The following is a 15,242-nucleotide window of genomic DNA, read 5'->3' on the forward strand; positions in this document are numbered from 1 at the left end:
TCTGTTCTCACTTAAAAATAAAAATGAAACAGTATAAAAAGATAAATGTCAAGAAGTCCTCCTCTTACCCCAGTGCCCCCTCTCCCCAGCCCATCCTCGGGTAACCACTTATTCTCTTTTGTATCTTTTCAGAGTTTCTTAATGTGAATACAAGCAGATAAAGTCATTTTCAGTTTTGCCCTTTCTTACATAAAAGGTGGTATACCACCCTCTCTGTCTTGAAACTTGCTTTATTTATATGACAGTGTATCTCGGAGCTCTTTGGACGTCAGTGCATAGAGACAGCTTTCTCATTTGTTACCTTGAAGCTGCATCATATTTTATTGTGTGGCCACAGTGACTGATGCACTGTGGATAGACACCTGGACCTTTTGCAACCTCTTGCCAGTAAAAAGATGCTGTGATGAATGACCTTGTAGAAAAGTCAGTGCATCCATGGGCAGAACTGCAGGCAGGCATGTTCCCAGGAGTGGAATTCCTGGGCATGTTGGCACCTAATGCTGCTCCTGTGGCCTCACTGCACCAGCAGGTCCTTGGTGGCCTTTGGCCTGAGCTGGTTTCATCATGGGGCCTGACATGGGAGCGGTTCTTCATAGTGTTTATAGCTGCTTTTGAAGTGACATTGCCTCTTGCAGCATGAAGTGGGGCAGAGTGAGGCTTGGGTGTATTTGCACTGTCTGATGATGGGTTTCTCTCCACTTCTTAAGCAATCTGAGAGCAGGGACAGTATGAAGCAGGTGGGAGAAGGGAGGTAGAGCACAGAAAGGTTTGCACTGGGACTGGCAGCCGTTCAGAAGCCTGTTAGTGCCTCTAGGGCAGAGACTGGGCATGTTTGGGGTGCTCTGGGCCTGTGTGTCAGAGAGCACAACTTCAATTCCTCTCTGGGTATCCAGAAAGTTACAAAAGAAAACCAGCACTGTTCTACAATACTCATAAAGGGTAAAGATATGAGCAGGTATTTCTCAGTAAAGGAGATGGAAATGACAAACTTTTGGAAAAAGATGGCTGACCTCACTCTCGTGCTTATGGATATTACTAATGAAACAGGATGATAACCATTTTACAGATGGGTGGAAAGAGACTGATCCCACTCATAGCTGACAGGGAGAAAATGAGCCACTCACGTTGTGGAAGGGCTGGGAGTTACTGTAACTTTTAGGGAAGCAATTCTGCTTCTGGGAATTTATCCCGTAGAATGTAATCACATTTATAAAGATATGATACAGCAGTGATTTATTGAGCATTACTTGTAAAAGGGAAAAACTGATGCCACCTGAATATTGCTCAAGAAGGGAATTGATTGCATGGCTGTGTCCAGGGTGTGCAGTTATCACACAGAGGAGATGCAGTCTTTATGTACAAGCTTGGGTGATGCTAAAAGGAGACACAGGTACATTCATTATAGAGAAATATGTATTAGGTGATCTTATTTTTACTAAAAGTCAACCCTTCAAGATCTAGGCATCCATGTTTTATATAAGAAGAAGGTACAGAGGGAAATATTTCATATCATATACAGCATATAGATGTCATCTGAATTGTTAAGTAAGTATAGTAAAAATATATAAGACACTTTTATAAATCAAATAACTGAAATGGAAAGAAAAACCTGAGAAGAGGTGGGTGAATTGTGAAATCAAAAAATCACAAGAGAGATGACAAATTCTGGAAGGTTCATGGCAGCAGCTTTGATTTTTGCTAAGCAGGCTGATCTCTTGGCACCCCTAGCATCTTCCATGAGAGACCCTAAACCACAGACTGCAGATCTCAGCTTCATCTATGGGATGAGCTGCTTCACTTCAATCCCTTGTTCAGGCTTTTTACAAACACGACTGGGATCTGGGTGTAGTGAGCCGACATGGCCACCGTGGGGGAAGCCAGGCTTTCTTGTTGGGAGATTTGGTGACCTTGCTGCACTGGGGTCCAGGCTCCTTGGCTGCATCTGCTGATCTTGTTCTGTGACAAGGGTGTGACCTCTATGAGTCCCCATCATCAGTGAAAGGGGGATGTTGGTGGGCCCTGCTACAGAGACTGGAGGGGATTATGTGAGCATTGTGTAAAGAACTCTGCTGGAGGCCAGGTGCGGTGGCTCACACCTATAATCCCAGCACTTTGGGAGGCGTAGGTGGGTGGATGACCTGAGGTCAGGAGTGTGAGACCAGCCTGGCCAATATGGCGAAACCCTGTCTGTACTAAAAAATACAAAATTAGCTGGGCATGGTGGTGCACACCTGTAGTTCCAGCTAATCAGGAGGCTGAGGCAGGACAATTGCTTGAACACAGGAGGTGGAGGTTGCAATTAGCCAAGATCTCATCACTGCACTTCAGCCTGGGTGACAGATTAAGACTCTGTCTCAAAAAAGAATTCAGCTGGAGGCCTGGCTTGTTGTAATCTCTCTTCAAGAGTCCACTCCCACCATGGTGGAGCCTGATACTATAGCTGCTGTCGACCAGCACCCGTAGTTCCTCCCACAACTGATGGAAGCAAGACAGATGCTGTAGGGCCTCAGCTGGGAACTGCTGTTATAGAAATGCAGATACAGTTATTTGGGGTACAACTTGAGTTGCTGTAATAAAGAGTCCCTGAAATAGAGTGGCTTAAATGAGATAGAAGTTTCTGTTTCTCTCACAGAACAGACCAGAGGTAGGTAGGACTGGTAGGGTGCCTCTGCCATTCTCAACATGGGGCTTTCATCTCCGAGTCCAAGGTGGTTGCTTCAGCTCCTGCCATCACATCTACATTCCAGCCAATGGTAAGAGGAGAAGGAGCAAGGGTAGCACACAGCTCAGAAGTGGCACACATCATTTTTGCTGTCATCTCATTGACTAGAACTGAGCCATGTGATCATGGTGGAAGCTGGAAAATATCATCTGCAGCAGACTAGCTGTGTGCTCAGCTCAAATCCATGCATCTGCTTATTAAAGTAAGGAGTAGAAAGTATACAAATAGACACAGAGCAGGCCCTGTCGCCCAGACCACCAGAAACCTGGGCATATCCTGTGATTTGCCAGGTCCTTGACCTCTTCATTTATACCAGGCCCTGTGGACTCACAGGGGCTGGTAAAACAGGCCATCCCTCTTTCACAGAGCCCTGGTCTAATGGGTAGAAAGGCTGAAATAATTCACTGCAAGGAAGGAAGCATAGAAGGAATAGTAAGAGAGCATGTTAACAAGTCTCTTACATGATTTTATTTTCCAAGATTAGGTTATAGACACTAAAATAAAATGTTGATTATGTTTTTACAGGCACATGATAGAATTCAAACAGTAGCATGTACAGGGTTCCCCTGGGAGCCTGATTTGGACAGGTAGTCTGGGTAAGGCCTTCCAGGGCCAGGGCTTGACACTGAGACCTTTTCAGTGAGTGTCAGCCAGGTGGGGCCTCCAGGCAGGAGCAGCTCCAGAGCTTAGCCCCCCATGGGCTCCTCACACCTGCTCTTTCTCTCTCCTCTCAACCCACACAGGGAACCTGTCAGTCGTGTGGGGTCACTGGACCAAACCTTTGGGCCTGTCTCCAGGTAAAAGATCCTTGTGGGTATTGGGGGTATGGAGCTGCTTCTAGACTCTGGGCTGGGAACTTCCATCCCTGGTGGGCACTGCCAGGAACCTTGGGCAGGGGCACAGGGCTCCAGAGTCAGCGAATCTGAGCTGGCCATTCTGCCAGCCATTAAAAATGACAGAAGAACAAAACAGGTTGGAGAAGGCTCTGGACCGAAGGCTCCTGTCTTCATAGGACACATAATTCTAGCTTGGCATGTGTATGTGAGAGTCGACGTGGGCGTCTTGGTGTTGAGGCCTGGCACTGCTGCTTAGTAGCATCTCTCCTTGGGCCAGTCTCATTTTTTCCCTGAACCTTCATTTCCCATCGATAAGAGAGGGGATGCAACACTGACAGCTGACAGCTGTCCCCACCTCATGGGGTTAGGGTGGAACTGGACAAGGCAGGTGCCTGTGGCTGGCCTGTAGACTGCATCCAGGAGAAGCTGGAAGGGTTTGGATGATTACTGGTTACTAAAAGGAGTGTATGAAAACATGACAGTTTCCCCTGAGTGGTAGAATTACGGGTAATTTTGATTTTTTTTCTCTATAGTATTTTAAAAATGTTTTCAAGTATATATTTTTATGGTCATACCAAAAAGGACTGTTACTTAAAATTTCTTTAAAAGAAACAAAAACCCAGGAGTAGAAACAACAGATAGCCTCAGCGGGTGAAGCCATCTAGTCAGTCTTTGCAGAAGCACAGGGGCCTGGGTGGGACTCTGGCCTCTTCTGCTCTGGCCTGTCACTCAGCACAAAGTAGATGGCAAGACACTGGGGTATCCAGGGGGCAGCAAGGAGTGCCAGATGTTATCTCCTGGGCTGTTAAAAGTGCAGGACGTGGTCCTCCCTCATAGGAGCCACAGTCCCCTCAGACAGATGTGGGAGCCCGATGCAGAACATGGTACGTGCTTTCTGAATCAGCCACATAGTAAAGATCCAATTATTCCACCGTTTTCCCCAAAAGGCCCTCACTAGCCTGTGCAGTGCTGATCCTGTAGAGAAGCCTTGGCCATTGGCTCCTGGCTGGCATGGAGGCCCACAGTGGAGGCACTGAGTGGGCCTTGGAGGGTAGGTAGATTTGGATAGGAGAGTGTGAGGGCAAAGGCAGCGTCTTCAGGGACATGCAGGCCCTGCTGTGGGGCACTTGGTTGATACTGGGCTCCCACTACCTGTGCACCTTGTTTCAAACACCTGGAACCCATTCAGCATCCCCCACTAGAAAATGGCTGTGAGGCCTAGCATCCCCACCAAAAACGTAGGTCCCAATAACTGCCCCCCTTCCACGTAGGGTTTTCCTGGAGGGAAAGGATCTGGGTTCCGAGCAGCCAGTCCTCATCTGGGACCCCGTCTGGGCTTCTTGCTGGAGAGCTGCAGCCCAGGACATACTGCTTATTTCATGCAGACGGCGGTAACAGTGTTTATGAATTTTTATAAAAAAGGCTTCAGAAACATGAAATACCTTGGTTTTGTTTACCGTCCCTCACTACTCAACAGAACTTCAGGTGTACAAACCCACAGGCCCGTGTTCCTTTGAGATGGCAGAGCCTCAGTCCCTTGTGGTCCCTGTTCAGGAGGGGGTGGGCACTGACTTTGGGCTGGAACCAGAGACACTATGTTGACACCATCCTTTTGGCAAGCTCCAGTCCACTCTCCTCCCCTGTGTCCACAGGTCGCCTGCCCCTATGTTGGCTGTGGAGAATCTTTTGCTGACCACAGCACAATTCATGCACAGGTGAGTGTGGTGGCTGACAGTGTGGGCCCTACAGATGGCCTGGGGTTCAAACTCCAACTCCACCTTCCTGCTCTGGGCCTAAATGCTAGGGCGATAAATGATGTCATACTAGCATGGCTTCTGCAAAGAAGCAAGAGATGATGCAGGTAAAAACATTTTGCACCTGCACCATTTGATAAACAGTAGCCCTCAGGGTAATCGAAATTCAAGCTTCCAGCCTCTGTCCTGACAGGGCCACTTACCGAGAGTCTGGGGCGTGGAGCAGCCATCACAGGTTGGGGCACCTGTCAGGCCAGAGTACCCTGGACCTTGTTTTGGATATCACCCTCTAGACAAAAAAGCACAACTTGACTGTGAACCTGACCACGTTCCGGCTGTGGTGTTATGCCTGTGAGAAGGAGGTGTTCCTGGAGCAGCGGCTGGTGGCCCCTCTGCCGGGCTCCTCCTCCACGTTCTCTGAACAGGTAAGCTGTGTGGTGGGCTCTGTTTGGTTGTTGGCAACACTGTGTTGAGGATGGGGTGGTGTAACTTAAGCATTCGTGGAGCTTGGGTCAGTAGGTCTCAGAGGTGTCTGTTCCTGGGTCAGCATGTTTTCAGGTGACTTTGAGGAGCTCACACCCACACGTGCTCACTGAGCCCACTCTGTGCCAAGGTGTGAGTGAGGCCCTGAGGGTGCAGAGGTGACTGAGAGTAGGGCCTCCCTTGAGGAGCTCAGGGGCCATGGGGTGGCCCTGCAGAGTACAGGGGTCGGGTGGGCCCAGGGCTGTGGGGTAAGTGTAGACCCTTCCAGGCCTTATGGAGAGGGTCGATAAGGTCACAGATGGCCTGGGCCATCCCAGATGTGAAACCGTTCCTAAGGGAATTCCAGGTAGTTACTACAGCACACTTTTCTATGGGAAATGCCCAGAAACTACCTCGGTAACATCAACCAGAGAATGGGCCTTTCATCAGCAGTACTGTGCAGCTTTAGAGGTGGCGGGTCACCAAGCCCACACCCTGGAGGTCCCAGCCCCAGGCCTGTCCTCAGGGAATGGTCAGTCACCCTGGATGGCAGAGCTGCCTGCTAGAGGAGAAGCCAGGACATGTGTGTGCAGATCTGCATGGCTGTCTCCTCCATATTTTTAATATTTTGTTTTAGTTTAGTTTAGTTTTAGTTTTTGAGATCAAGTCTTGCTCGTTGCCCAGGCTGGAGTGCAGTGGTACAATCTCAGCTCACTGCAACCTCTGCCTCCTTGATTCAAGTGATTCTCCTGCCTCAGCTTCCTAAGTAGCTGGGACTACAGGTGCCTGCCACCATGCCTGGCTAATTTTTGTTTTTAGTAGAGTCGGGGTTTCACCATGTTGACCAGGCTGCTCTTGAACTCCTGACCTTAAGTGATCTGCCTGCCCTGGCCTCCCAAAGTGCTGGGATTACAATCGTGAGCCACTGCACCCAGCCTGTTCTGTTTAGACAGTCACATAATAGGGCTCAATAAGTGCTTATTGAATGCATCTGTGAACTTGGTAGATGTTTATGAATTTGTGTAGAAAAGGCTTTAAAACAGTATATGCAATATCTTGTTTTTATTGTGCATGTGTATTAACAGTTAAATGTCTGTATAATACAGGCTGGGCGCAGTGGCACATGCCTTTAATACCAGCCCTTTGGAAGGCTGAGCAGGAGGATCACTTGAGCCCAGAAGTTTGAGACCAGCCTGGGCAGCATAGTGAGACCCTGTCTCTACAAAAAATCAAATGAGCCAGGCGTGGTAGCATATGCTTGTCCCAGCGACTTAGGATGCTGAGGTGGGAGGGTCACTTGAGCCAAGGAGTTCAAGGTTGCAGTGGCCTATAGTTGTGCTACTGCACTCCAGCCTGGGTGACAGAGCAAGACTCTGTCTCTTAAAAAAAGTCTACATAGGCCAGGCGCAGAGGCTCACACATGTAATCCTAGCACTTTGAGAGGATCATTGGAGCCTAGGAGTTTGAGACCAGCCTGGGCAAGATGGTGAGATTCTATCGCTACAAAATATAAAAATGTTAGCTGGGCGCTGTGGCATGCACCTGTAGTCTCAACTACTGAGGAGGGTGAGGTGAGAGGATCCCTCGAGCCCAGAAGTTGGAGTCAGCAGTGAGCTCTGATTGTGCCACTGCACTCCAGCCTGGGGGACAAATCAAGACTCTGTCTAAAAAAAACACACACACACACAAATCAAGGAGTTCCCAGGGAAAGGCCACCAGTCCTCTCTCTTTTCACAGTGCCTCCTGCACAGATAGACTGACTCAGCCCAGCAGGGGCTTCTGGGCAGTGGAACTGTATTTCCAGCCCTTAGGAGACACCTGGGCCTCTGACCCCAGCTCCTGTGTTCCCCATTTTCCTCATTTTGGGTCTTTAACACAGGACTCCCCACCACCCTCCCACCCTCTGAAAGCTGTTCCTATTGCGGTGGCCGACGAAGGAGAGTCTGAGTCAGAGGATGATGACCTGAAACCTCGAGGTAACGGCCTGGAGGCTGGAGAGTGCCACAGTCTTGTCTCTATTTGCACCTGCTATCTGGGCAAGGAAGGGTGGGGTGTGACGGATGAGCTGTGTAGCATGATGGCTTCCCTCTGGAAGCTGGCTGGCCCAGCCAGTGTTCTGGAGAGCTAGCCATTTTGTTCCCTCTCCCAGTTGTGTGACCCTGGGCAGGCGGCCTGGCTGGGCAAAGGGGCAAAGCAGTTCATCTGTTTAAAATGCTCAGGTAATCGCCACTGTTGTGAGCAGGAAGCACGTTAATTTACTGGGAAGATTCCTGGGGTGGAACACTTCCACCATGTCCTCTTCTTGGGTCCTGGGCAGTTGAGAGCCACATTGTGATAAATGTGAATTGCAAGGTGTCCTTGGCGGGCTGGGTGCTCACCTGCTCCTCCCCATTGTGTTTATTTGCCAGGCCTCACGGGCATGAAGAACCTTGGGAACTCCTGCTACATGAATGCGGCCCTGCAGGCCCTGTCCAATTGGTAAGTCGATGCTTTGTCAGAGAGCAGAGAGCTGCCCCTGGCAAAGCCCTGGAAACAGTATCGGTAGCACCCCCAGGCAGTTGCCCACAAACACATGCTTAGGATGCACAGCCAAATTCCCAAAAACACCCAGGCCCTTTGACCCAGCAATCCCCAAAGTGGGAACGTACCCTGAGGAGATAACCAGAGATGCTGGGGAGGTTGGACGTGCCAGGAGGCTCCATGCTCTGTTGTTTATTGGAAGCGGTTGAAAGGCCCATCTGCAAGAGAATGTAAATTCTCATAGCCCAGCCTTGCAGGAAGTGCAGGAAAAATGGCACAAGACAACATACATGGAAACAAGAAGGAGTTCAGAATCTGGTGATGGGGGGAGAAAAAGGAGGTTATAAGGCATTGCATGGTACAATCCCGTTTTAGGGGAGAAATGCAATTTTCCATTAGGGATAGGCTCTCAGCTCCATGAGGCCAGGGATGTCTCCTGTGCCGGACATGCTTCTACGCAGTGGAGATTAGAGATGGCAGTATATGTATTCAGGAAGCAGAGAGGGAATGAGTACAGATGCGCAGACAAGTATGGAAGGCTGCGTTCCAAAATGTTCCTAGTAACATCAGGTGGCAGAATGAAGGTCAATTATTGTTAATAATTGACCACACCCAAACTGGGCACAGTGGCTCATGCCTGTAATCCCACCACTTTGGGAGACTGAGGAAGGCAGGAGATTGAGACCAGCCTGACTAACAAGGTGAAACCCCATCTCTACTAAAATTACAAAAAATCAGCTGGGTGTGGTGGCATGTGCCTGTAGTCCCAGCTACTTGGAAGGCTGAGGCAGGATAATCTCTTGAACCCAGGAAGTGGAGGTTGCAGTGAGCCAAGATCATGCCATAGCACTCCATCCTAGCCAACAGAGTGAGACTCTGTCTCAAATAAAACAAAATAAAATGAAATAATTGACCACACCCAGGCTCACCTCTTTAAAAGCCCTGTCTTGGCTGGGCGCAGTGGCTCATACCTGTAATCCCAGCACTTTGGGAGGCCACGGTGGGTGGATTGCCTGAGGCAGGAGTTCACCAGCCTAGCCAACATAGGGAAACCCCGTCTCTACTAAAAATACAAAAAAATTAGCTTGGCGTGGTGGCATGTGCCTATAATCCCAGCTACTCTGGAGGTTGAGGGAGGAGAATCACTTGAACTCAGGAGGCAGAGGTTGCAATGACCTGAGATTGTACTACTGAACTCCAGTCTGAGCGACAGAGTGAGACTCTGTCTCAAAATAAAAGAATAAAATAAGATAAAGTAAAAATGCCCTGTTTGTAGATACAGCCACACTCAGGTACTGGGGGTTAGGGCTTCACAGATTAATTCTGGAGAATCCAATTTTGCCCATAACTGGTAGGATCCTTCTAGTCGTCTTCAGATGTTTCTGGGTCCAGGTCCACTGTGTTCTCTGTGCCAGCGCTCATGGCTCCCCACTACACAGCCTTTTCTAAACCATGCCATGTCCCTCATTTGCTCTCCTGACCTGGTTCTCTCTCCCCTGCCCCCAGCCCTCCACTGACTCAGTTCTTCTTGGAGTGTGGAGGCCTGGTGCGCACAGACAAGAAGCCAGCCCTGTGCAAGAGCTACCAGAAGCTGGTCTCTGAGGTCTGGCACAAGAAACGGTGAGCCATTGCATCCCTAGCCTCGGGTGGTGTGTGGGGCAGGGGTTTCTTGTCAGCACCCAAGATTGAGCACTTCCTGTGGATTCAGCCCCCAGGGAGCACTTGCCTCACTTTGTCCCGGGTAATTCTTGCAGCAAGCCTGTGGGGTGGAAGTTGCATCCAGTCCTGTTGTGCAAATAGGGAAACTAAGGTGCAGAGAGCTTTAAGGATCTTGCTCAGGTCATGGAACCTGCGAAAGGTGAGCTAGAATTTGACCTGCTGTCAACCCTAGCCGGCAGGCACGGGTAGGTGTCTTTGCCAAAAGACACGGTGACCTGGCCTGAGCCACAACTGTGTGTGTGGAAGGAGGTATGGGGCAGGGGGCGCAGATCAGATGGAGCTTCTGGCACAGAATGAAATGAATTGAAAGACCAGAGCCTGGGATTTGACCTGTTTCTCCAGGAAAAGTCGAAGTTGGGAATTAAAAATGAGCACATAGAAGTATGTATTACATGTAGAAGCAGATTACAAACCAGCGTGGGGCCAGGCATGGTGGCTTATGTCTGTAATTCCAGCATTTTGGGAGGCCAAGGCCAGCAGATCACAGGTTGGGAGTTCAAGACCAGCCTAACCAAAGTGGTGAAAAACACCGTCTCTACAAAAAATATAAAAATCAGCCGAGCATGGTAGCAGGTGCCTGTAGTCCCAGCTACTCGGGAGGCTGAGGCAGGAGAATAGCTTGAACCCAGGAGGTGAAGGTTATAGTGAGCCTAGATTGTGCCACTGCACTCCAGCCTGGGCGACAGAGCGAGACTCCGTCCCGGAGAAACAAAAACAGAAAACAACCCAGCATGATAACAGTGTAATTCCTCCCATGTCAGGAGCCAACTTTCAGTGTCTATCTATATGTATTTTTATATATGCATTCGGAGTTTCACAGAAAAATCCAGAAATCTAATGGTAAGTATCTGGTGCCACTAGTGGTAGTGTTTTTCTCCTGCGCTTTTCTGAAATTTTAGATTTGTCAGTAATGAACATTGAAATGAGAAAACCACAGTAAGCATTTTAGAACAAAAACAAATCATGTTTAGGTGAGTTTGTTGTGCGCCAGCAGGAAATGGTGCCATCTTACTTGAGCTCTTTGCTTAATTGAGGCAGCTATGACTTCACGTTTTCTTCTTGTCTGTAGAGATGTGTGATCCTCTTGGGGCTTCTGGCTGGGTAGGCGCCTCCCCAAATGTCAGGAAACAAATGTCAGTCCAGCCTGGCTGGCCAGCTGCCTGCTTCTCTCAGGAATGAGCAGCTCAAAGCAGCCTCCCTGTACTAATGGGTTTGGCCTTCCTACAGGCCAAGCTACGTGGTCCCCACAAGTCTGTCTCATGGGATCAAGTTGGTCAACCCAATGTTCCGAGGCTATGCCCAGCAGGTAAGCCATCTGAGCTTCCCAGGGAACACCTAAGGCTGTGACCCATTAGGCCTGGCTTTGATGCCAAAACCAGAGTGGAGAATCGCAATGGCAGCTGAGCACTGGTTGGTAAGTCTCATGGACCAGGCTGTCACTCCTAAGCCCTTCATATGTGTGGGGACAGTGGTGCCTCCCAGCAGCCTGCTGATATTTAACCCCACTTCACAGACAGGCAGACTGGGGTTCAGGGGGCCCGAGTCATTTGCACAGGCCACACAGCTGGCAAATGGTGGAGGGAATTCTTTTTTGTGGGGGCATGGTACAGGGTCTCACTCTGTCATCCAGGCTGGAGTGCAGTGGTGCAGTCATGGCTTACTGCAGCCCTGACCTCCTGGGCTGAAGCAGTCCTGCCTCAGGCTCCTAAAGTGTTGCAATGATTGGCATGAGCCACTGCACCCGGCAGAGGGGAGATTTGAACCTGGGCAGCCTTGCTGCAGGGCCTTTGCCCCTCTGCATTGAACCCGAAACGGCACGGGGTTTCACTTCCCCAAACTACAGGTGAAATTGCACTTTTATTAAAGCAAAAATTTTGATTAAGAATTTTTTTTTTAACCTAGAGAGCCCCTTTGAAACCAACCACACTTTTCTATTTTATAAGATCATAAGACCAAGACAAAGAGTGCAGCCACACATACACCTCAGCCCTGGGCTGATGGCTCTGCCCTCTAGCCTCCTGCCCCAGATGGCCCACGGCAGAGCTGGACCTGGCGGGGTCCCCTCTTTTGCTGCCTGAATGAGAACCATGGATGGAGAAGCAGTCATGTGGGGACACTTCCACCCTCTCCTTTACCCTCTACCTTCGAGCTCACGGGGAGGGAAAAAGGCGGTACCACATTCAGCCCAGTGACCTTTCACCCTACAGGAGAGGCAGTGGAGGTGGGCAGGGAGCTGGCAGAAGGACCTCTGGTTCTACGACGTGATGTCAAAAAGGAGGGCTCACCTGAGTCCTGCCCCGAGCCGTGCCACCCACAGGCCAGGCCACCTTCGTGACTCACCTTTCCTCTGGCTCCCCCTGCTCCCTCACTCCCTGTCTCACCTTCCCACAGACCTGGGCATGACTCAGACTAAGCTGCCCCTGCAGGCAGTCCCAGGGTGAGGGCTGTGGGGCCTTTGGCTCCTGCTTGAGAGGTTCAGCACTGCCTGGACACCTCACTAACATTCCTTGTGCACCATTTAAGTGGCCACGACTTAGTCCTCACAGAACTCTCACCAAGTGGGCAGTATTGTCACCCCCATGTTATAGGTAAAGAGCTGAGGCTCAGAGAGCTTATTCCCCTCACCTGTGTCACACAGCTCATCCTGGCAGAGATGGCATTCAGGCCTAGCCGAGCCCATCCCTCAGCACAGTGCTGCCCCGACTCTGTGCAAGGTGTCCTGCCGGTTCTCAGCTCTGGGTCAGGATGCTGTTACGGAGGGCCACGCGCTGCTACAGGACTCCACTTGGATTCCAGCAGAAGCATCCCTTCCTCTGGTTCTATGACGTAATGCAGAGGACATTTCTGAGGCTGAACTGTAGAGGCAGCTGTGGGCCCCTCTTAAGGGCCAAAGGATGCTTTCATGCTTCCACATGGATTGAGATTTTGGCAAGGAACACAGTACTTTTGTTGAAAGGAAGAACCAGAAAGAGAAGTAGATGGTGTATTGAAAGCCTATTCTTGAAAGGGCCCTTGATCATGCCTGCCACAGGTCACGTGTCCCCACCCTGATGCAACATAAGCTAGTGGTTCCTTCCTCTGATCTTGGAATCTGACACTGCCGCGGGGAGTCCCACTCAAACCCCCCTTCCCTGCACCTGAGCGGAGATAGCCGGGCTCCTCTCTCCAGATGTGTGACATAAGGCTGGCTCTGGTTGCTACGTGACTGCTGCCTCCTGGGGGTCAGGGCCTGGGCTGGGGGCTACTTATAACATCCAGGTCAGGGACTGCTGGGGCTGATTTGGGCCTGGAACCCAGGTCCTTCTCCATTGCCCAGCACCACTCGAGCACCCCCCAGTTGCCAGGGGTCTGCTGCTGCCACCACGTTCTGACCTCCCAGCGCACCTGGTGAGTGCACAGCTCTCAGTGGGGCTCACTGGGCGCCTCTGCCTGAGCCCCTGCTGCCTTGGCTTCCTGCTGTGCTGGTGGCCCAGTCACAGAGTGGTCAGGACAAAATGGTCATTTTAGACCCAGGCAGCCTGCAGAGGCAGCTTAGTCTGAGTCATACGCAGGTCTGTGGGAAGGTGAGACAGGGATCGAGAGTATGTGGGGGCTGGCACAGGGATTGAGGGAACGAGGAGCCCGAGGAAAGGTGGAGCACGAAGGCGGCCTGGCCTGTGGGTGGCATGGCTCGGGGCAGGACTCAGGTGAGCCCTCCTTATTGGCATCACACTCCCTTGTCTTTCTGCCAGCTCCCTGCCCATCTCCACTGCCTCTTCTGTAGGGTGAAAGGTCACTGGGCTGAATGTGGTACTGCCTTTCTCCCTCCCTGCGCTGAGCTCTCAGCAGAGGCAGGCGATTCCGAGCATGAACCGGGAGTTGCACTGACCTAGGTGCATACTTGGCTCTGCCACTTGACAGCTGTGTGTCCTGGTGGGAGTCCTTTAGCAGCTCGGAGCCTCAGTGTCATCCACAGAAGAATGGGATTAGGACAGACCACTCTGGGAGGCCACTGTGGGGATGAGCAGCTTCTCTGCAGGGGGCACCCATGAGGCCCTTTTAGGTGGAGGCTGGTGCTCTCTCATCAGCCGCAGGGTGTTGCAGTCTGCTTCCTCCTGCCCCCAGTAGATCCCTGTTGACACAACCCCGGGTTCTAGGACACCCAAGAGTTCCTTCGCTGCCTGATGGACCAGCTGCACGAGGAGCTCAAGGAGCCAGCAGTGGCCACGGTGACGCTGATGGAGGCACGGGACTCAGACTCAAGTGACACGGATGAGAAACGGGAGGGCGACCGGAGCCCGTCAGAAGACGAGTTTTTGTCCTGCGACTCGAGCAGCGACCGGGGTGAGGGTGACGGGCAGGGTCGTGGCGGGGCCAACTCGCAGGCAGAGATGGAGCTGCTGATCCCAGAAGAGGCGGGCAGAGCCATCTCCGAGAAGGAACGGATGAAGGACCGAAAGTTCTCCTGGGGCCAGCAGCGCACAAACTCGGAGCAAGTGGACGAGGACGCTGATGTGGACACCGCCATGGCTGCCCTTGATGACCAGCCTGAGGAGGCCCAGCCCCTGACACCACGGTCCACCAGCCCCTGCCGGACGCCAGGTATCAGTATCAGTTGGCCAGGGGCTTCGGCAGGAATGTCAGCCTGTGACCCAGTACCTACTGGGTGCTGAGCATTGACATGCAGTAGTCCCCGGGGGATAGGTTCTTCCACTAGACTCAAATGACAGTTGGGAAGTCAGCTTCCAGGGGACTAAGTGATGCGCCCAGGTTCCCCCAAGTTAATACTGGAGCCTCATTCACAGCCCTCTCCTGGAGCCCTGAGCCTTCAGCCAGAAATGGGAGTGGACAGCTCTGCTCTGGCCTGTGTGCTGGGGCCCAGAGTGGGCATGTGACAGAGGAGATACATTGGGGTCAGGCCTTCGTCCCTTTAGGAGGGGCTGGCAGGCCCTCTTCCTGCCCACTTATGGAGCTGGCGTGGCTGTCCTGGTCCAGCAAGTTCCCCTCTCTGCCCCCAGAGCCGGACAATGATGCCCACCTGCGAAGCTCCTCTCGCCCCTGCAGCCCCGTCCACCACCACGAGGGCCATGCCAAGCTGTCCAGCAGCCCCCCTCGTGCAAGCCCCGTGAGGACAGCACCGTCGTATGTGCTCAAGAAAGGTTCGGGGGGCAGAGGGGAGGGTCGGTCAGCTCAGGGCTGGGAGTGCGGATTGCGCCTGTGGCTGCCTTTCTCATGGCTCCCATGTGGCTG

At 51.6% G+C, this 15,242-nt stretch overlaps 1 protein-coding gene across 7 annotated transcripts in view; it reads left to right on the plus strand.

Moving 5' to 3' along the window:
• The window catches only part of USP20 (ubiquitin specific peptidase 20), a 39,793-nt gene that overhangs the window by 13,125 nt on the left and 11,426 nt on the right, over nucleotides 1-15,242 (plus strand). For 6 of the 7 annotated variants that reach the window (XM_017976746.4, XM_035260236.3, XM_054236999.2 and 3 more), the window contains 9 exons: nucleotides 3,466-3,519; nucleotides 5,211-5,273; nucleotides 5,606-5,737; nucleotides 7,654-7,750; nucleotides 8,183-8,252; nucleotides 9,801-9,914; nucleotides 11,241-11,319; nucleotides 14,150-14,594; nucleotides 15,011-15,151. In XM_017976746.4, the coding sequence (XP_017832235.3) occupies nucleotides 3,466-3,519; nucleotides 5,211-5,273; nucleotides 5,606-5,737; nucleotides 7,654-7,750; nucleotides 8,183-8,252; nucleotides 9,801-9,914; nucleotides 11,241-11,319; nucleotides 14,150-14,594; nucleotides 15,011-15,151 (1,195 nt within the window). Of the gene's footprint in view, nucleotides 1-3,465; nucleotides 3,520-4,829; nucleotides 5,274-5,605; nucleotides 5,738-7,653; nucleotides 7,751-8,182; nucleotides 8,253-9,800; nucleotides 9,915-11,240; nucleotides 11,320-14,149; nucleotides 14,595-15,010; nucleotides 15,152-15,242 lie in introns of all 7 variants that reach the window. The other variant, XM_078329337.1, reaches the window with a different exon arrangement.

The sequence above is a fragment of the Callithrix jacchus genome, chromosome 1 (assembly GCF_049354715.1).
Source record: "Callithrix jacchus isolate 240 chromosome 1, calJac240_pri, whole genome shotgun sequence".
In the NCBI taxonomy this organism is placed as follows: Eukaryota; Metazoa; Chordata; class Mammalia; order Primates; family Cebidae; genus Callithrix; species Callithrix jacchus.